General features: G+C 42.7%; 1 protein-coding gene across 4 annotated transcripts; it reads right to left on the minus strand.

Moving 5' to 3' along the window:
• Nucleotides 1-166: 166 nt before the first annotated feature.
• tp53bp2b (tumor protein p53 binding protein, 2b) lies at nt 167-20,803 on the minus strand. Of its 4 annotated transcripts, none has more exons than XM_047151513.2 (18): nt 20,356-20,803; nt 13,118-13,265; nt 12,555-12,668; nt 11,501-11,568; nt 10,678-10,779; nt 10,340-10,502; nt 8,296-8,456; nt 7,108-7,272; nt 5,579-5,750; nt 5,371-5,490; nt 5,202-5,284; nt 4,639-4,960; nt 3,412-4,106; nt 2,206-2,343; nt 1,975-2,108; nt 1,409-1,575; nt 1,100-1,299; nt 167-919 (listed from the first exon to the last, which is right to left on the minus strand). In XM_047151513.2, the coding sequence occupies exons 1-18, from the start codon at nt 20,362-20,364 to the stop codon at nt 878-880; spliced, it is 3,003 nt and encodes a 1,000-aa protein (XP_047007469.1). In that variant the 5' UTR covers nt 20,365-20,803; the 3' UTR covers nt 167-877. The 4 variants fall into 4 exon arrangements, with proteins under 4 accessions (XP_047007469.1, XP_017314345.1, XP_017314344.1 ...); XM_017458856.3 differs by having other exon boundaries at nt 4,639-4,957; nt 5,579-5,753; XM_017458855.3 differs by having other exon boundaries at nt 5,579-5,753.
• Nucleotides 20,804-22,241: the final 1,438 nt, after the last annotated feature.

Genomic DNA, 22,241 nt, shown 5'->3' on the forward strand with positions numbered 1-22,241 from the left:
GAGTGAATTTTGTGGCGCTCTTGTGAATTACACAGCCAGCTCCTGAATTATTGGCACCCTCGATATAAAGGTGGGTAAAAAGAAATCGGGGGGTGGGGGAATGTGAAAGAAAATGTAAAAAAAAAACAAACAATAAAAAAACAATAAACGTAATCCTGAGAGTAGCAACGTTTAAATACAAAGGTTTTATTTATTCATTTCTTTTGAACGAGATGTTTTTTTTATCGTGAACCAGAATTGTTTCACGTTATTGAGCACCATAGTGGATTGTTTATTGTTTTTAATCTTGGAAAAAAAAGTTATATTTATTAGCAGACAAACAGTAATCCAGCTTGTTTTTATATATACAGTAGGGGGGGAAACCCCGAAAGCGATATCGTGTCAACGTGGACGGAGCTTAAGCTACATTTTGCTCGACCGGTTGCCAGCTCGATCGTACGACGTCACCACAGTCGCTTCCTAGCAAACTCGTCAGCTAGAAATCAAGCCAGATGAAAAAAAGGCAAGTGGCGGTCGCACGATCGAGTTCGTTGCCGCACAAAAACGTGCCGTCACATCTACGCACCTGTACGAATAACTTAAAAGCTGTGCAAGTAATCATTTCTGACATACATTCACCTTCTAGAAAGGCCATGAAGTTATTAAGTTATTAAACATTCATCAGATGTAACTACTTATAAAAAAATTTTTTTTAAAAAGCCTCCGTTGTGCTTCTGAAGACGACGAATTAACAAATACAAAAAGTGAAGCTTGGGACTGCACCAGCGTGTAGAGAAGAAGCACTTCGGGAGTGATTTGCTTCCGTCAGCCCTTTGCTGTCAGTGCGTACTGATATTGAGGGCACGTCGGTTGGATTGGGACCGAACCATGGTGAGGTTTAGGCTAAACTCCTCTGTCTGGGTTTGATCCGCAGATACAGCTGTGAAAGGAACAATAATAATAATAAAAATAATAATAATAATAATAATAATAATAATAATCAGCAACCGTGTTACCTTTTATCATGCTAGCTAAGGCACGACCAGGCATGAATTCTAGACTTTGGGATGATGTGGAATGTAGCTAGCAACCGTTAAAAAAAAAAAAATCATCGACACACCCCGAGCAGGTTGCGGGGGATGTAGCCTTCATTGTCTCCGCACCGCGCCCACCACCACTCGCTCTCGTCTCGGTCTTCGTGTCTGAGCACGGTCATGCAGTCGCCCTCGGTGAACGACAGCTCGTCAGCGTGCTCGGCCTCGTAGTCCCACAGCGCGTACACGATACCGCGGTTCATCACCCCCATCTTCTCCTGCACACCTACACACACACACACACACCTTCCATTACAACGTATTAATGTACAGTTTATTGATTAAATACGTTATAAACGAGTTCTGCTTATTGTCTGGATCATAACATCACTCACCGTAGAGGAACTGTGAGCACTGTGCGTATCCCTCCTCCAGCTCCTCACACTTCTCCGCCGCCGTCTGCATGTCGCTGTAGGTGGCGGCGAACACGGCCGCGCCCGACTCCACCAGGAACTTGCACGCCTGAACGTTATTACAGGACGCGGCACAGTGCAAGGGCGTCCTATAGAGAGAGAGAAAGAAAGAGCAATGTTTCGCGTGTGCTGCCTTGACAACGATGTCTTACCAATAACATAAAGGTGTTTATTGACTTTGGATTGAATAAAGCAACAGAGTCAGACAGAGAGAGAAAGACGGATAGACCGAGAGAGACGTGAAAAAAGTGAGAGATTCCAATCCCAGGTGTTGGCTTAATTGCTTGGCCCCCAAAATTGCTGCTTAACTGTCGAACCATAAACACTCAATTCTGCATTTTTTATTTACTAACTATAATAATTTATATAATAATGGTAGCTGCTTGACACAGTGACGACAGTTTGGCCTACATAGCAACGGTAACCAGCCGTGGGTGGGGCTTGAGATGGGTGTTAGCTTCAAAAATGAAACCAAACAATTCCCTCACCAGCCGTCGCTGTCGGCGGCGTTGACGTTAACGCCGAACTGCACCAGGAACTTGACGATCTCCGTGTGTCCTGCGCACACCGCGTTGTGGAGCGCCGTGATGCCTTCGTCGTTGGGCATGCTAGGGTCCTCCACCTGCCCGGAGACACCACACTCTCGTTACGCTCCCATCATGCATCTCCCCTCAGAATACCACTAATAATGCAGATCACGTTTATCACCACGCCCTCACCTCGTAGATGATCCTCTGCACCAGGTCGTATTCACCCTCCAGTGAAGCATCCAGCAGGAGGGCCAGCGGATTAAAGCGCACCCGCATGCCGTGGCTGATCCGCTCCGACCCCGCCTTCCGCAGGTTCGTTCTCTTCCCCTGCAGCAGTGAGAAGATAACCGGATGGATGACTAACAAGCAGAACAATCTTACAGCGACCCGTTTAGCATCATTCAAACGCTAAAAAGTCCTATGACTTAAAGAGGCGGTTTGTAATTTTTAAAGCCCTCTGCTGCCTACAAAGCAAATTCTGACAAAAACATCAGCCAACCCCAAACTACATATGCCTCTTGAGTTGCCTTTTAAGGAAAAGGGGCAGGGCTTAGCCGTTCTTTTACACCTGGGGCCAGAGCAAGTTTCTGGGCCTGAAAACTGTAAACAGAAGCCTGAAAATGTAGAAACTGTCACACAGCAATGCTGCAAATAATGCTTTCTAAGCTATCTTAGAAATTTTTGACTTTTCACAAGTCAAGAAACGTTTCTTAAACTTCACAAACTGCACCTTTTAAAATTTAAAGGGGTGGTCTGTATTAAAAAAAAAAAAAGAAAGATATATATATCCCTCTGTTGCCTACAAGGCAAATTACAACTGTACAAGAAATATTAATATTATATTTCCCGTTCCTTTTAATCAACTGCACATGCCTCCAAAGTTGCCTTATAAGGAAAAGGGGCAGGCATTAGCAGTTACTTTAAGGAGATAATTTCTGGGCTGGAAAACACAAGGAAACTAAAGAGATACAATGCACAGCAATATCAGTTTTTTTCTATGGTTTCTTTAAAAATGTCATTTTTACACGTCTAGTGGCTTTTTAATAGATCACAGACTGCAACTTTAAGACTTAAAGGAGTGGGTTGTAATTATTAAAGCACTTTGCTGCCTACATTTGGCTTCTGTTATGGTTTTTCTAAGGTATCTTATATTTGAAATTATATCACTATACAGACCTAGGAAAAAAAGAATAAAACCTCACCTGCCTGCTAGATGGCACTGTTGTTCAAATATTGCCTAGAGAAAAAAAAGCTGACCTTTCTTATAAGAAAACATAAAAACTGCCGGAACTATCCGAAGTGTTGAAGCTGATTTTCACCATTAAGTGTAATTTTTTCCTTAATGTGTCCTAAAATATATGATTCAGTAGCTACAGTCAAAATAAAACAGCGTACCGGCGGCAGCGTGACCTGTCCAGTGACCTCAGGTGCCCTCATCCCATTGTCCTCCTCCTCTTCCTGCCCATCGTGGTTGCCTGCGCTGGGATACGGAGGCGGGGGATACGGAGGGTATTCCTCAGCTGGGACTGAACTACCCACCTCCTGCTCATCATCCTCCGTCGGTTCAGATCTTCTGCTCTGTCCTGCAGCAGAGGAACGTGGTGGAAGCGGAGGTAGAGGCGAAGTCTGATCTTCCTCCTCTCCGTCCCTATCTGTATCCGACCCCTTCTGAGCTCCTCCCGACGGCCATCCCGTTTCCTCTGCAGCCCCCGTGCTGGACTCCGGCATCTCCATGGCCGCCAGCGTGGTCTTCTGGTAAAGGAGCTTCTGGATGTTGGGTCCACCGGGTCCCTCGGGCTCCGTGATGGAGCTGCGCTTCTTTAACGGGCGTGGCGCATGCTGCAGCCGCCTGCGTGGTGTCTCCGGTTCAGCATCACTCTGCAGGCGGTGTTGGAGCATCAGGAACGGTAGCAGCTTGGTGGGACTCAGTGGGCGCGGTGCCCGCTCCGATTCCGTGCCCTCACCGGGACCGCCGCTGATGGCCTGGTCCACCTGATCAGCCTCGACGGAGCTGCCTTTCTCATTGTGGCTGCTGTCCTGGGAGTGAGAGTGCTGCCCTCTGCTGGACGGGATGACCGGTTTTCCGTACACTAAGACAGAGCGTAAGAGACGGATACTGAGAACATTCGGTAGTGATCACGGTCTCATTTCATAACGACACAATCTCCGATGTCGTCATACGACCTTCAAGGTCATAGTAGCCACCTACTGCTCAATAGACACTTCACTTCTAACTCTTGGTTTCAGAGCATCAAAATTTCGTTAGCCGTTATATGAATTTTTGTATGCGTACGTTAGTATACGCAAGTGTTAGCATACGCCAAACATAGGGAGTATTATCAAATGCTCTCCTCTGCATCACAGTGTAACAAGCTATTTAAATACAGGCGCTTCTCTTTAGCCATATGAAAAACACACACCGTCCATCTGGTATTTTGTATCTCTCGTTTCCTGTCTCACTCCCTAACACATACACACGCATAGCAGATGAGGGTGTCACACTCATGATTTCATGCTGTAATATGAATAATATGTACCTTTTTAATTTGGCGTGTTTTATACCCGGTAAGTGCTTGCATGTTTAACCCTGAGACTAGCATTAGCAGTGTTAGCAATGCTCACCCCGAGGCTGCGAGCGCGTCAGCGTGCTTTGGCCCTGGTAGCCCTTAGCCAGCAAGCTCTGTTGCGTGTACATGGAGTAGATGGAGCTGGCTGCCAGCGTCTGAGGTTTCTGGATGGCGGGGCCTTTGCTTGTTGAGCCCTCCACACTGAAGGGCCGGACAGTGGCCGCGGGCATCGGTGACTTCGGGAGGTGGGGGGCCAGCTGGTGGGTGGGTCTGGCTTTGCCTGGAAAGGTGCCAGTGGAGAAGCAGGGCTTGGGGACGCCAGCCTGGCCTAGTTTGGGTTTGCTGGGGACCGGAGGGGGCACTTTACCTCCAACCTGCTGAGAACAGACACACGCATAGTTTTAGCCGAAATAATTTCCTTGGATCAGGGGTGGAACATATTAGACCAACAGACAATCACAGGACCGCAAGTGATTACGAAAGTGGGCACGATCCAGCGGAAAAGATCTGATGGTGGGAAACCACTTGAAACTGGGCGTGGCCTGTCAGGAAAAACAAGTCCGATATCCTCCACATGCGCAAAGCCCCATTAAAGAGTTAATTAAGCGTGTTTGTTACCTGGCCATCGTTTAAGAGGTCCTCGCTGCTCTGATTCTTCCGTAACGGAAGTGGTGGTGGCGGCTTCCGATCTGCCTCGGGATCTAACGTGGAAAGGAAAAAAAAAAAAAGACTTTTAGGCATCACAAGTTTATGGATGATTAGCATGTGGCTTGTATGAGTGCTTAACCTTTCTCCACGGAGCCGTGGCTGCTCATACGGGGCAGGGTGGAAGCGTAGCCTCGTTGCGAGCCGCCCATGCCACTGATCTCACTGCTCACACTCCATTCAGACTGCTTGGAGAGTTTACCTGGGTGGGAGGAGAAAGGGGAGGGGCAAATGTTAAAGAATGGAGGGGTTTGGTACACAAGTGGCACTCTCTCTGTGTGTGTACATACTGGTGGGTTTGTTAAGCGGTTTGGGCAGTGTGCTAGTGCCATCCGGATAGGCTGGCTTCACCAGGACGTCCTGTTTGGGAGGAAGTGGAGGAGCAGGAGACTGAATGTATGGACCGACAGCGGCAATTCTGGACGGAACCGAGGGAGGATGAGGGCTCTGTCCATCACCCGGCTGCTGTGGGAAAAAAGAGACAGAGAGAGTGAGTTTCTGCTTTGTGTGTTTGTTTTTTTATCACAATTTACAAGGTTACAGTTTTAGCAGAAACAAGAGCTCGCTAACATCTTTCATCAGATAAAGCAATTAGATTTAAGCTAGCTAACCAGATCACCTTATCAACTTAATAAAAAAAAACCTGAAAGGCGAGCTGTCTCACACAGCTAGCTAACTACTGCTAACATCAAAGAACAAGCGGGATGGATGGCTAAGAAACTAGCCATTTAGCTACATTAGCCAGGTTTATTTTCAGTAAAACAAGCTAATTGAAGCTGGCAAGTTAGATATGATGACTACTTATGCTAGCTGAAGGTAATAATTATCCAGCAATCTGCAAACATTAAATTTTATCATGATTTTATATACATTTCAAGTTTATAGGGGCATTTTACTATTATTATTATTATTATTATTATTATTATTATTATTATTATTATTATTTGAAATGTATTAGAATTTTACTTGTACCTAAACTACTAATATAGTGAAAAAAGGAACCATTTGGAAGTTCCATTAGCCTAGTATTGTTTGGGGGTTTTTTTTGTTGCTAATATGGCTAGCTAGGAAATGAAATATTTTTCCTGTTTGTAACAAGAAAATAAAACATTTATTTAAAAAAAGAAAAAGGAAAAAAAAGCTAAGCTGTAAGATATAAAGCTGTGTGTCCATATTTTTTTCAGTCTCTGAGACAGTTCTGTCTGTTAGACACTCTACACTATACTTGCTAATGATGTTAGCAGGGTTAGCCCACTATTGCTAGCTATCAGGTTACGTTTAGTAATTAAAACAGCCAAGAAGCTATCAAACCTTATTCCACCAACACTAACCAAGTTTAGTATAAAATTATAACCCGAACATCACGCGTGGAGATTATTTACTGACGTTTTTTGAAGTGCTGAGTCATGGCTAAGCCTCACCGCTAATGCTGGAGCATCACATATTGTACAAGCGTATGAAACTAAACACACTTTCAGTTCTACTTGAATCCAGAATAGGAAAAGAAGAATCGAATGTTTAAGTTTGTGTAAGTGTTAGAATGGTTCTTGACTCTGTGTTTGGTGAAAATATTTGGAGCTAACTAGCATGTTAAAAACACTGCCTCACCTCAGATAAGGTTAGCATGGTAATATCAGGTAATATCTTCCCTTAGCTAGGCAACGAAGTAGCTAGGTAACTATGGAAACCAGATAGCTGGTTAAATTTAACTTAATTTAAAGTTTTTTTTAAAAATAGAAGTCGTAACCGTATCTTATAGCAAAGCAGTGTGTGTTGAATATTGCGATATAACTGATGATCAGTTCTGTCCTGCACTCACAGGCAGGTTTTCTTTCTGCTGTAGAGCTGCTTTCTTCTTCCACAGTCTCTGGCGCAGTTCGGCCAGGCGCCGCTCCATCCCCGCTACTTCCTGTGTGCGCTTACTCAGACACTCCTTCTGCTGATGGAGCTTCGCGCTCTGCTCCAGGTTCAGCTTGTTCCTCAGCTATAGGGGAGCACAGAGTCTTTTATTGGACATCATATTGCAGATTATTTCTCTCAATCCATGTCTGTTTCTTTCTGATCTTTCATCATCCATCCATCCATCCATCTGTCTGTAGACCCATCGAGCAATCTATCTGTTTATCCCGCTATCCATTTATCTACCAGTCCACCCATCCATTAACTACATACCTGTACTTCTGCTTATCCATCCATCCATCCATTTATTCAACTCTATATCTGTCCATCCCTCTTTTTCTTTATCTACCAATTCACCCACCCATCCACTTATCCATCCCTATATCTATCGATAACTCTTTTTTTTAAATCTGCCAATCCATCCATCCGTTCATTCCTATACACTTGCTCATCCTTCCATCCATCCATCTCTTTATTTTAGCCATTCATCCAGCTCCTTTTCTATTCATCTACTCATTTAAAGAGTCATCTCTTTATCTTATCACCTCTCTGTCTAATCTTTTTATCCAACTAACCATGCTTTTATCCATCCATCTGTCCATCTACTCAACCAAATCATCCCTTATTTTATTCCTCTGCCCATCCATCTATCTGCCTTTATCTATCCATCCATCTGTTTTTCTATTCATCTAGCCACCAGTCTACATCTTTACTGAATCTCTCTTTCTTTATCAGTTCATCCACTTCTTTCTTACATTTATCCACCCATCCACCCCTATTTATCCCAAAATCCCTATTATTCCTAACCCATTATCCATTCACCAGTGTCTCTATTTTCTATTCAACCACAAATCCATCCATCCATCCATCCATCCATCCATCCATCCATCCATTCATCCTATGCCCAGACTCTACTTCATAATACTTCTAACTTTGCTACATTTCTATTTTTATTCCTCTGTCTTTTCTTTCATTTCTCCACCTTTTCATTCATCCATCCTTCTATTGTCTCTTTCACTGTGCATCCATCCATCCATCCATCCATCCATTCATACATCAATACATACGTCTAGCCAAACACATATCCATCCATCTGAACGACAGGCACCTGAAGCTCTTTGTAGAGTCTCTCGAGTTCAGCGATTTCGTCCGGTTTGCCGCTGCGTAATGTCTCCAGTTGCTTGCTCAACTCCTCCACCCTGGACACGGCCATGAGCAGCTCCCTCTGCTTCTGCTGGAATAGGCCGTTCATCTGCTCGATCTCCTCCACTACAGACACGGAGAGACAGAGTGACAGCGAGTGAGAGTTTTCACTAACGATGAATCAATTGTTTTTCTTCGGCTCATTAGCTTTGAAGCTCATTGTGGAGATTCCTCGCTGAAGTTGATGAGGTGTCGAGTCGTGGCTAAGCCTCATTGCTAATGCTATTAGCATGAAACCGCAAGGCTAATAGCAGTATATGCTATTAACAGGCTTTTTTTTAAAAGCTTTGCAGATTTTCACCAACTCGTCCACATAAAAAAATATATTTGTACATTTTCTCAAATCCAAAATAAACGCAGTATGTTTCTGTGCAACGTCAGCAAATAATAAATATAAATCAAATGTAGAAATAAACGCTACAGGCGTCTCAAGGTTTCTATGGATAATTAAGTGTTCTTTGCCTCCTCAAAAGGCTTTACCTCCATCGGTCTTTTTCTCTGTTTATCTCACCATCCATCTCATTCTTTATATATCTACCCATCCACCCATCCCTTTCTCCATCCGCCTCTTTCTCTATATATCTAATCATCCATCCTTCTATCCATCCATCTCTTTGTCTATATAGCTAATAATCCATCTTTCCATCCATATATCGTCATCCATCCATCCATTTGCTTCTTACTCTATATACAGTATATCTAAACATCCACCCTTTCATCTATCCATCCATCCATCCATCCATCCATCCTAAAAAGGCTTCACCTCCATCTTTTTTTCTCTATTCACCTCACCATCCATCCCTTTCTCCATCCATCTCATTCTTTATATATCTAATCATCCATCTTTCCATCTATCAATCCACATATCCAGTCATCCATCCATCCATCCATTTCTCCATTTGCCTCTTCCTCTATATACAGTATATGTAATCATCCATCATTTCATCCATCCATCCAATCCCTTCTCTATCTACCTCTTTCTCTATGTATCTAATCATTGCTCCATCTCTTTCTCAATCCATCCATATAATTCTCTATCCATTTATATATCTATCTATGTATTTTATCTATTTAGCTGTCTGTCTGTCTGTCCATCTACCTACCTACCTACCTACCGTTTCAATCAAAACTATTCAACCTGTCCAGGTAGTGCACACTCAAAAACCCCTAGCCAGTTCAGGTGTTTCATGTGTTCCAGCTCAAGCTCACCTGATTCAGCTAATGAAGCCCTTGATTAGCTGCATCAAGTGTGCTTGAGACAACACATGTTTTGCATATGCTGTTGTGAGGGATTCTAATCAGGGGGGTGAATAATTTTGAGACTGGAGAATTTGAATTTTGGGAAACCACTTGAAGCATTTGTCGTTTTGAACTACTTCAATCGCTTTTGTTTGAGTTGTTCATCGCAAACAGCTGAAAGTCTGTAAAATTTGACAATAAACCTGATTTTCACTGCGGGTTGAATAGTTTTGATTGCAGCTTTATCCATCCCTCTTTCTCTAAATATCTAATCATCAATCCATCCATCCATTCATCTATTTCTATATCCATCCACCCATCCATTGGTTCATCCACCCCATTCTCTATTCATCTAACCATCTCTTTCCTAACCTATTTATCCATCCATCTCCTTCTTTATTCATCTAACCATCCATGTATTCCATCCATCCATCCATTTTGCGTAAAGGTTCTTTGATTCATAAAAATGCTTCACTGCCATCCTTTTCTCTTTATATCTAACCATCCATCCATCCATCTTTCTGCATGCATCCATCAAATCCAGTCATCCAACCATCAGTAATTTTTAGATATTTGAGGGTTCTTTGCTTCCCAAAAAAACTTCCATCTCTTTTTCCATAAATCCATCCATCCATCCATGCTTGAATGCTTCTCCCAGATTGACAGCTGAAGAACACTTAAGACTTCATTAATGATTCAGCAGTTCTGACCTAGTTTGCTGTTGCTGAGGCGTTTCTGCTCCACCTGACCCTTGAGAGCCCGAACACGCCTCAGTTTGGCCTCCTGGTTCTCAGCGTTCTCGCGTAACAGCCGCAGCTTCTCCTGCTCACGCTGCTGCTGTTCCTGCATCTTCAGAAATCGAAGGCGCTGCTCCTGAAGAAAAAAAAAAAAATCAATAACCCACAATGAAAATCTGGGTTTACAGCTGTAAACAGCTGCATGTTGAGTGATCCGTACAGAAATCACAGCTGTTTTTTACAGCCACTGCTACTAATGCTCAATTCCCATATTAATATTGTGTTTATTGAAAACCCGACACGAGCTGCACCTTGGAGGCCAGGACCTGCTGCTGCGCGTTGATCTGCTGCTGCTGCCGGGATGCCATCTCCTGCAGCTCCGTGAGACTGATGTCCATAGGAGGATGAACAATCTAGAGAAACAAAGTCATATGACTAGCTGTGCTCCATGGTATATTCATGTTGGGCTGGGAGGCGATCACAAAACGAGACAATCCTTTTGGGAATTGAGAGCCAACTCCGAATCTCGGAAGAAGTGCTGTTATTGGCTCTCTGAAAATAAAACAATGCGCCTCTCCACTGCACACCCACCATTTTTCTTCGAACAAAGCGGAAAACATAAAAGTTGTAACATAAACATTGGCTTACGCAAATCAAGAACGCTGTCAAAGGAAAGTCAGGTATATTTCAGCTTATTAGGCTAAAGTTCACTTGGAAGTTTAGCAACCACAGATATTCAAATGCACAGTGGCAATAATCTATGATCCACACCAAGTAGCTAGCTAGCCAGCTAAATTCAAAAGCTGATATGATAGCTAGCTGTAACGTGAGTAATGTCGTTATTTCTCCACGATGCTCTCTATAACTCGGTTTTTAGAATCAAGAAAAATTACCATACGGGCTCGACTCCATCGAATCAGAATCGGACTCGACTCCGAAAGTTCTGGAATCAACCGAATTGCAATCTGTGAAACTCATAGACCCTAGCAAGCTGGCTAACATTAGGCCAACCGAGCTAGCTAGGTATTTGGTCATAAAAAAGCAGAGCAGAAAGCTAGAAGCAACTAGCAACATGAATGAAACGGATATTGCGGATTGTTAGCAATAACAACATTGACACGGTTTCACACTTACCCCGTTCTCAAGGTGTGTCTCGGATATGGCGTTCCTCTTCAGCGAGAGCTCCGGGCCTCTGGGAGTCCCTAAGAGAACACACAGTATAATGACACTAATTAAACACGGCTAATGAAAAACATTGTGTTGTCCGGTTCATTAAGCTGCCAGTGGTGAATCCTTTAACTCTCCACCATCATCAATATTAAATAACGAGAGAAACATGTCTCATTGCTCATCTGCCCTACCAGCACCGGGCAAAACATGTCTACTCTAGCTAAAGCTAGCATCAGTTCAGCCTTGAAACACCCTGGGCTGTGGCCTCACACACACACACACACACACACACACACACACACACACACACACACACACACAAAATCAAAAGTGTATCCTCATACTACCAGGGTCATCCAGGAGCATTGGCTCAGTGCCCCACTGACACTCATTGTGAGTGTGTGTGTGTGTGTGAGCCACAGAAATTGGAACATTACCCTGCAGGCCATGCAGAATATTTTGGGAGCTCACAGCCCATGAGTCCACCGTCACATTTGTTTGGCACTCTGTGTGTGTGCGAGTGTTTCTGGGGTCCACTGTAATACCAGAACAATGTCCTTATGTAACTGACGATGAAGGAACGAATGTGTTTAAGGTTCTGGAACGTTTATGAATCTCAGAATAATAAACGTCAGAATAATCAGAATCGGGTTAATATATCAGTTTCAGGACCACGCAGTATTTTGAGAGCACGTGTAAGATAATAAGCACCATGACACGTGTGCTGTATTTCAGTTTGATCTGATTGAAAAGAATGTAAAAAGTCCCATCTCAAACAGATCAGTATCAGCTCCACGCTGTCTGTGGAGTCAGGGCGCGTAACGTGACGGATCACTGCCACGAGACGGATCACTGCCATGCGTGCAGTCACGTCAGGCTGTGCGTGTACGGTCATGAACTTGTACTAATTTAAATACAGACGAAAGGTCTCGTTAAAAAGCTGTACTTTTGCGCGTTCTCCTTCCTGCTTCCTCCACCTCATTTCATCATTCATTCAACCTCCTGGTTTCTCTCTCACCTGCATCGTGGCTGGGCGCTCGCTCGTGGCGGAGAACGAACCGAACCTCGGACCTCTGCTGCCCCCAGCGCTGCAGCAGCTCCGTCATCCTCTCACCGTCACCGATCGCGCGCTCTGTTCGAGGAAATTGCACAAAGAAAGACCCATACAATGACAAAGGAAATCTCGTTTTACACTGCAACCTTCACGATCCTGAAGCTCGTGGCCAGAAAAGTGTACAAAAGCTGTCGTGTGTAAAAAAAAAAAAAAAAATTTCATTCTCTCTTAATATTATTCTTAATTGTTCTTGGCCACAGAAGCCGGATGCTTGGCTTCGAGACAGTCAAAGTAACACAAATAATTTCAGTTTTCAGGTGTTTACATGTTCAGTTTAGGTCATATAGAAGGGTTTCTTTTTCCTAACGTACACAAGCTTGTGTCTATCTAACAGTAATAAATCCTATAACGGACACCACATTATAATATTTTATAATAATATAGCATCAGGCCAGCAGCATTGTTGTGCTTAAGTTGGATCGTTGATATCCATAAATCGGTCCAGGTGTGTAAATAAATGTCCTCACCTGATCCTCTCCAGCTCTCGGCCAGGTAGCAGTCGGTCTCTCCGGGTTCCTTACACACGTCCACAACGTCCCGGCACAGCGTCTCCGGGGTTACGGGCACCTCGGTGAAGTGCTTCTCGCTGTTGCTGAGGTACACGGTTAGAAACATCTGTCGCACACACACACACAGAACAATGTATAGAAACACAAAAGTTGTCCAACATGTTTTCCATAAAATACATGTTAAATCCGTATTTAGGATAGTCCATATTTCCACAATTAAGTCATCGTCCATTTCTCAACTTCTCTCCACAATTTCAGACGTGTGGCCCGTGGGGGTGGAGCCATACCAAGATGTCCTGCAGGGGTGGCGGGTAGGAATTACCCATTGGCAACCCATTCCAATTGCCAAGATGGCTACCATCGCATCATATCCTAAACCACATCAGCATAGGAGCATGTAGTTTTAGGAATATATCTACATGTTGTAGCTCCAGCCCAAAACATCACACGCCCATCCGAACAATCTAGAAACCGTGATACATAATGTGCATCGTAGAAATGTCTCGTAGTACTCCGATATGATATTTTTATCGTCTCTCCCACCACTAGTACCATTATACTGTCACAGTTCTGCATCGCCAGCCTGCTGTTCTCTTCCTAAACCGCACCATAAGGCTGTGGGTTTCTCTCTTGGCACGAGTGGGATAAAAAAAAAAAAAAAGCACAGATGGATGTCAAGAGGCTTTGGACCCAAAAATAAAACACTGGTGGGAGGAAGGGATTTGTCACTGAAGATAAAAAAAACAAGAAAAAAAACAGGCGGGGTAATTGATTTTCTGACATACAGTAAGAGCTGTATTCATCGCAGAACGTTTGGGGGGGGGACATCGGCGGTATTGTCGACGTGAATGAGGACTGGATGGATCGGATTCGATCATGCCAGCTTGTACAGAGACATCTTCGCTGCTGATTGAGTGTGAAGTGTTTGTTAGCGCGGCAGATGGGCTCAGGGGGAATTATACGGCTGCATGCTGCTTTACCTGAGTCTCACGCACACAGAGAGGGACATGCAGGTTCTGTCCTGAAAACTATGAGGGTTTCTTTCCAACTATTTCTTTTTTTTTTTTTTAAATCCACCTTAGCGAATAAAAAACCCCTAAATATCGATCCTAAATAACGAATGATTATCATCTGAATATCACTGACAAGCAACTTCTGACCAATCAGAATCCAGAACTCGACAGCAACGCGTGGTATACGAGGAACGCTTGTGTCGCGTAGTATCTTCCGTCAAATAAAATCATGAGAGAGAGAGAGAAATGAATGAAAGTGTGTGAGAGACACTACCGGGAAGAAGGTGCCGCTGAACAATATGCTTCTGTCGCCTATCTAGGTCTCTCAAACATATATATCTATGTTTACGATCAGACCAGCACAAGGGCATATTTCCATGGTAACGTCCAACCTTTCCATGGAAAAATAAAGTCGAGAGCTCTGAATAAATCTTTACGGTGGGACTTCAGCATCTGATATGAGAGGTCACACCTTTCACTAATGTAAGCCTGAGGCAGGGATAGTGCTGGAAGTTTTATTTAGAAACTAAGAACAAGTTTCTGTACTTCATGCAAATTTGGCCTTGAATGTAGACAAGACACTTCACCGTGTGCAAGCCTGGAACGAACACTGGAACGTTACCAGGGCGGCCATTTTGGAAGTTAGGGGATATCCAGACGAAAGTAGAGGTTTTATTCTGTGCTTAAAATAGAAACGTTTTCTTTAAAATTAGGTTTTAAAACATCATCTAAAGCAAGCATATAAAGATTTGGGCCTGTTTTTTTTGTTTTGTTTTTTTGTGATATAAATTTTCATTGCTTGTTAGCTGCAAAACTAAAGAAGCTAATGTCGGCTAATCAGCTACACTTGAGGTAATGGGAGACTTTCCTGGACTGTTCATTTACTTCCTTTTCGTTTTTTTAGGGACTGACTCATGCATGCGTACATTTAAAACGATTCATTCAACTCTGTTTCAAATGCTTTCAATTATACTGGATTTTAAAACCAATAAACTGCAAAATATGTAGAATACATACAATAAATACATACTTGTAAAAAAAAAATCAAATACAATAAGAAATAAGAAATAAACCACTTTAGGGCATGCTGTTATAGAAACCCTCATAGAATTATATATAATGGAATAATGATTGTAATGGTTATAATGGGAATTGTATTGGTTTTAATGGAAACTGTAATGGGTCTGTCTCTACTGGTCATTTCTTGCCATCTATTGGTGGCATGTTATGTCTAGTGGATACCATTAAGGACCAGTAATGGTAATGATTTTAATGGTCAGCTGATGGTTTGTAATGGTATTTTGTAGTGCACACCATTAGAATTTCCATGTTGGGGGGTGATGAAACGGAATTACTGTTGGTGATTGTTTTTCTACAACAGGACATCCTGAAGTACGTGTTCAAAAGTCAGACTCGCGCTACCGTTTCCCAGTTTGTCACATGAACTTTGCACGACTCATTTCCTGAGCGAGCAAGCAAGCAAACAAACAAAAAAAAAATCGCACATGACGATCTGATCACCGCTCCCATGCCGCCCAGCCCAGACACGCCGTTTGGATTATTTAGACAAACGCCCATAAACACGGCATAAAACATCAACTCGGCTGCGCTGAAAAAAAACAACAACCCCATCGTGGGCTCAGAACTGGCGAAACAGCAGGGACGCTCGTGACTCATCGGGACGCTGTTGACACGGCAGCCGGAGCCAAACACAAAGGTTTGAATAGTCGAGCCTCGTCACGGGAAAGAGGATGCAGCACTTCTATATTTACACCGACGTTTTTCTGAGAATGACGTTTCCTCGTTCCGTTGCTTTTGTACGATTCTGAATTGATAATTAAGATCTTACATTAAAAAAATGTAATAAATAAATCCTCTCTAACTCTCTAAAGTCCATGCTGTTTTTTTTTTTTTCTGTGTGGTATTAAAACTGGGCTAATCAGTCCTCATTTCTGCATTTAGGTTGTTCATTAGCACACATAGAAAGAACACACACACACACACACACACACACACACACACCATTCGCAGCCTACTTACGTCCAAACCAGTGGCTCAGACACAACACCAGACTGTGATAAATCCTAATAACATCACGGTAATGGGTTTTCAGAAAACCTATATATATATATATATATATATATATATATATATATATATATATATATATATATATATATATATATATATATATATATATATAAAATGTATGATAGATTGTAACAGTTGTAACTTTACACCTCATGTTGCTGTTACTTTTCTCACCTTTAATTGGTTGAGATAATTGGTAAAAGAAATCTTATACGTGAACTGAGAAAAAAATATCCTCTATGACTACAGGAACAACAGAAACGCAACACCATCAATAAATGATGACAAATCATTCATCATCTGTCGTACGATACAGGCATCCAAAAAAACAACAACTTGACTTTAATCATTCCATGGGTGTATATATTTATGATTTCAGTTGAATCACTAGTTAATTAGCTAGATGATTTATGTATTCATGTATTGTACTTAATAAACTGAGCTTGTGTGTGTGTGTGGTCACAGAAAAGCTACTGTCAGTCTGTTTGGTGCGTGTGTGTCTGACCATATGGTCAGTAGACAAAATGGATACACACACACACACACGGTCATGTGACAGGGGCTTACCCTTGTACCCTGCTGACCTCTAAAAGGTTTACCCTCTGAGAAGGAGATTATAGCTCCATCTCAGAACCTTCTTATCAAAGGCAGCCGATGAAAACACATACACGTAAAAACGCATAAAAAGACGGCTGTTTATATTTCGGTTCTGGCTAATGTACTGCCCATGCTAACATTTCGATGCGAAAGAAGCGATCGCTAGCACATTATCTGCGACACACCGCTAGAAGTCGTACGTGTTAGCGTTAGGGTATATCAGTGCCGAACGCTAATATGTATCCGTACTGACTCTGACATCACTTCCTGCTCTTTGACATCCCGTTCCTATAGGTCATTCTCGGTGATATGCTTTCCATCAGGCATTAACTACGTCTGTTATGTTTTACGAAAAGCTCTCTGCTGATTAGCTAAATAGTTAGCGGGCTAGTCAGCTATTAAAAGTTGTTATTTATTTTTTTATTTCTATCTTTCTACTCTATTTAAAAATGACCAAAAATAATAATAAATTGGATGGTTATAGCTGTGAGAACAGTGCTGCTAGTCAAGTGGGCAAATGATTAGCTAGCTAATAACCAGAGCTAATGATTAAGTTAAAATGTGTTGGGTTTATTTTAAACATTTTACACAGACTACACGACAGTGGAAACGTGACAGAATCATCAGGAACGTCAACATTTCCCTCAGAAATGTTTGTAAAATACTAGTCAAACACTCCGTACAACCGAAATCACGCTTAGCACTGACCACTAAACTGACGCGAAACGAATCCCGCCGTGTCGGAAAGTGTCGCGTCAGGACGGACTTGTGACTCGTGTATTTTCAAGACCGAACGTGATGTGTGATGCGAAATAATCACAAGGCTTGTGGAATCTTCTGGAATCTTCATGTCAGAAAGAGGATTTCCGAGCATATAAAAGGCTCGCGTGTGTCCGGTGTTTTTTATCGTATCGCTAACTGAGATAAATCTATGCTAAATCTTTCATTCTACAACATGTACAGTACAGCTCTGGGTTAGTGGGAATTCCATCAGCAGGCAGCGAACACTGTGTTGAGGGTTAAAGTCTCCCGTGGAAGGCAGGTTGCCATGGTTACTGTTGCCATGGCAACATGCCCCGCGACAACATTGGTGCTATGCAGAGAAGGGCTTCTGCGCCAATGGCTCTGGTACTTCAGAAAAACACACACACGCGCACACACACACGTTTCGTCATGTTTCTCGTACGGGGTGAAATCCAGTCAGAAACAGTTTGTTGTGACCCGAACATGACATGAGGGTTCAACGTGAGTGAAATGAATGTCTTCCTCATTGCGCTGAGACTGGTTTGGGGGTCGAGTTACTGAGAGCTAATGTCATTTAATCCGTCTTCCGCATGCTGACTGTACACTCACCTGTCAATTCATGGTACAAATGATTTCGAGCGAGTTAGCCTCAGAGTCATGCGACCTCCTGCGCTAACCAAGTGAAAAAGCCCAAGCTGTTCAGCTTCCTCTAGGGAACCACTAACAATACAGCATGCACTTCTGGGGTCAACGTGTCGAGTTCGAACAATAGGCTGTAGTTCCCTAAATATCATTAAGCATGGAAAACCCCTGTTCATTCTAAACAATGCGATCCAGACATGTATGAGAAAATAAATATATGCCCCAACCACCCCCCCCCCCACACACACACACACAAAATGGAAGGATGTGTCACTCAGAAAAGAACTGCACCAAACTGTACTTTCCCATCAACAGTGGTCCTTAGGTTCCAATGATTATATAATAATTTATAATAATTGGTACCGCTCCAACCACAAGGAGACATCCAGCTTGGTAGCTTGAAGCCTTGGGAGTTATACTGTTATACATTAAATACAACCCTGCTGGAAAAAACAACAACAACAGAATTTGCAATGATTAAAATGGGAATTGTATTAGTTTGAATGGAAACTCTAATACTCCCTGTGGGTCTCCAATGGTAATCTGTTGCCTTCTATTGGTCACACATTATGTCTAGTGGATACCATTAATGGTTGTAATGGTTAGCTGATGGTTTGTAATGGTATTTGTAGTGGAAAACTGCGTAGTGGAATTTCTGTGATGGTGTCTATTGGGGTTAGCAGGGAATATGGTGTTTTCGCTGGCATGGTGTTTGCGAAAGTTACAGTATATGTTGCAATGAATATCGGTTATTTTATTTTTTTTAAAAAGTCAAATACCGTACGATTGATGATTATTTTTCTTGTTTCTTGTTTTTAAATCCTGATTCTATACCACTATTCATTTTGTTCTTTTTTGGTAGCATTTCCAGCAACACAAGGGTGGTGTTGAGCACATTGCCGTTCTATAATTAGCCCAAACAGGCATGCAGGGACGTGTGTGATAACGATCTGACAAAATCCAGATTGGGAATGGCAGGGGAACGCCGGGAATCAGGAAGAGCATCTTACACGAGATTTAAAAGATGTTCGAAGGGGTGTATCATGTGTGAATTTTTACTGCGATACTGACCTTTGCTTTGAAGATAGGGGCAGTATTTAAAAAAAAAAAAAAACGTCACGCGCTTCGACGTGTTAGGATGAATAACGGCATTCGTCTGGTCGAGACGATGCACCCGCTTCCACTCAAGATGCCTGTTTACAACCTGCGTCTGCTGTCGTGGACAAAAATCCGCAAAAATTCCCCGACAAATTCCCCGGCGCGTTCGATTAAAGTCTCAGAGTGCGAGCGCATGTTAAGACGCTCGTCTAAAATCCGCCAATAGGATGGCGTCAAACTCGTGGGACGGCTCCGAATACGGTAGCGGCGACGAAACGTAAACAATAACACACTTCCTTTTCCTTTCGTTGTGTTTAAGGCGAGCTCTTTTTTTTTTGTGCACCACGTAAGCAGGAACATAGATGTTTACTTGAATCGCAGGTCTACCGTTAGAGGATCTTCTTCATGGTGTAGCCTGATACGGAGAACACACATTATTGAACACACGTCACTTAACACACGTTATTGAACACACATTATTGAACACACGTTACTGAACACACGTTATTGCACACACGTTATTGCACACACGTTACTGCACACACGTTACTGAACACACGTTATTGCACACACGTTACTGAATATCACGTTATTGAACACACCTTATTGCACACACGTTATTGAACACACCTTATTGCACGGTTATGAAGTTTAACAGGGAATTTTTTACATTTATTTTTTTATTTTAATTCTCGGGATCTCGTACAGCGTGATGAGTAATAAACGTAAAAGATCACTGGAATCGATTATTTTTATTTTTTTTTCTGCGCTCGCGATGTCGAAAGCGATACATTGTCTACAGATGATATCGCGCGCCCCTGGACTACCCCGAACGGGGCGCGTGACAGGATGTTTATTCAGATCCAAATTGATAAACACGGGCATTTATCTCCTACACATCGCACACACAGTTATGAAATTAGAGACAAGCTCAAACCAAACTACACTTATTTATTTATTTATTTATTTAACCTCAATGTCATCTCCCGCGAGCTTTTCGGTAACACTCACCGGCATCATATTGTCAGTCGTGAAGAATGCAGATCTCCTACTAATCCTAGTGTTAATCCCATACACACAGTGTGTGTGTGTGTGTGTGTGTGTGTGTGTGTGTTTTGCAGTCCAGGCGATGTGCTCGCTCGCGCACCTGCACTACGTCTTCGGTGTGTGTCTGTATTGTATTGTATTGTGTATTATTCCGTGCTCTCGCGACTTTCTCTCTCTCTCTCTCTCTCTCTCTCTCTCTCTCTCTGATGCTCTCGCTCTTTTCCAAACCTGTTGCAGTGTGTACTTGTTCACCAGAATCCGCTACAGCTCTGTCTAACGATCAGAACCTCTGTGCTCATCACACATTCACGCGCTCGGCTCGCGCTACCGGGTCCACGCGTCCATCTTGCACCAGAGCCGCACGCGCGAACAGCAGATCCGCTAACTTCACACCGGTGTGACTATACAAACTGTATATTCCCAGTCCGAAGGGGGGCGTGTCTGTCCCCGCGAGATGCAAATGAGATGACGTCACGGACCCCCGCTCCAATCCCTCTCTGCTTAATGAAGGGCGCACGCACAGGGGGCTGGCCCTCAGAGCCCAATCTGTATTTTGTCGATCATTTTTACTCCCGAAACTTATTTATTTATTTATTTTTTACAACAAACTGTTGTGTAAAAAAAACCTTTCTCTTCTGTTTTATTAAGTAAGCAAAATAATATAATAAATTAGATGACGCCTCATTTGCATAAATAAATATATTAATATTAATCGTTTATGAAAATGGCCTCACCATTGCATCCAATAACACACGCTCCTGCCATAACTGACTTGCAGGTAGATTCATTTGAAGAATCGACTCAGTGAAGTGAGTCATAATGAATATACTGCATGACAGTAAAACTTACATATAAAACTTACATACAAAAATGAGTACATATATTGGAAATATGGGTGTGGCAATGACCATAAATGGGATTGTGGGCGTGGTATAGCTAATGCGACTGATTTATTTGGCTGTATTGTGCCAGGACACCAATATTTTCTTTTAGAAATCATTTCACTGTTATAATATCATTTGGTCTAAAACCTAGTGGTTATCACGTTGGCCTCGCGCCTTCGGGGTTGGGGGTTCGATTCCCGACTCCGCGCTGTGTGCGCATGTGAGTTTGCATGTTCTCCCCGTGCTTCAGGGGTTTCCGCCGGGTACTCCAGTGTCCTCCCCAGTCCAAAGACATGCCTGTGTAGGATAAGGAATCCAGAAAATGGAAGTATGGAGTTGGCCAACCAACCAACCAACCAACCAACTAGGGAATCAATCAGATAAACAATATAATTAATGTTACATTCAAAGTCACATCGATATCCCAATTTCTTCACATTGTATTGAATCCTTCCTTCCCTTCCTCTAAGCGTCTTCCTCCATCTTTTCCTCGACCTTGGAGACTCAAGACTGATGGAGTGGAAAGACCGACCTGGCAGGTCTTGCATTCTCTTCATCCATGGGTGCGTTCGCTCTCAGAGAATCAACGCTCAGCCTTTAAGTATTCAAGCCTTTAAAATTCAATTACTTCGTGGAAGTGATTATTAAGAACTAAAACAAGTTGTTGTAGTCTTTTTTAACAATCCACTCATTTATGGAGCTTTGAAGCCGTAATAAGTGTTGGAATAATTATTTCTATTCCTTATGTTGTTGATTGATCACTGTGTCAGAAGTACACTATACAGGCGCTAGAGGGCACCAGAGTCCTCACGAATAGCTAAACAGTGCTAAAACACAAAATATTAATAATCCAAAATCTTTTTTAAAAAAATCTTTCTTAGGATTTAGAAACGTGCCTTTGCGTATTAAAGCATTGATAGTTAGCTAAAATATGATGGTTAATTTTTTTCCCGCTATAACAATGTG

The sequence above is a fragment of the Ictalurus punctatus genome, chromosome 27 (genome assembly GCF_001660625.3).
Source record: "Ictalurus punctatus breed USDA103 chromosome 27, Coco_2.0, whole genome shotgun sequence".
Lineage (NCBI taxonomy): Eukaryota > Metazoa > Chordata > Actinopteri > Siluriformes > Ictaluridae > Ictalurus > Ictalurus punctatus.

Coding starts and splice junctions, on each gene's coding strand:
- tp53bp2b (XM_017458855.3), bottom strand. Junction 2,344..3,411: donor GACAGGTCACGCTGCCGCCG/GTACGCTGTTTT, acceptor TCACTGCTGCAG/GGGAAGAGAACGAACCTGCG. Junction 1,300..1,408: donor GTGCTCACAGTTCCTCTACG/GTGAGTGATGTT, acceptor GTGTGTGTGTAG/GTGTGCAGGAGAAGATGGGG.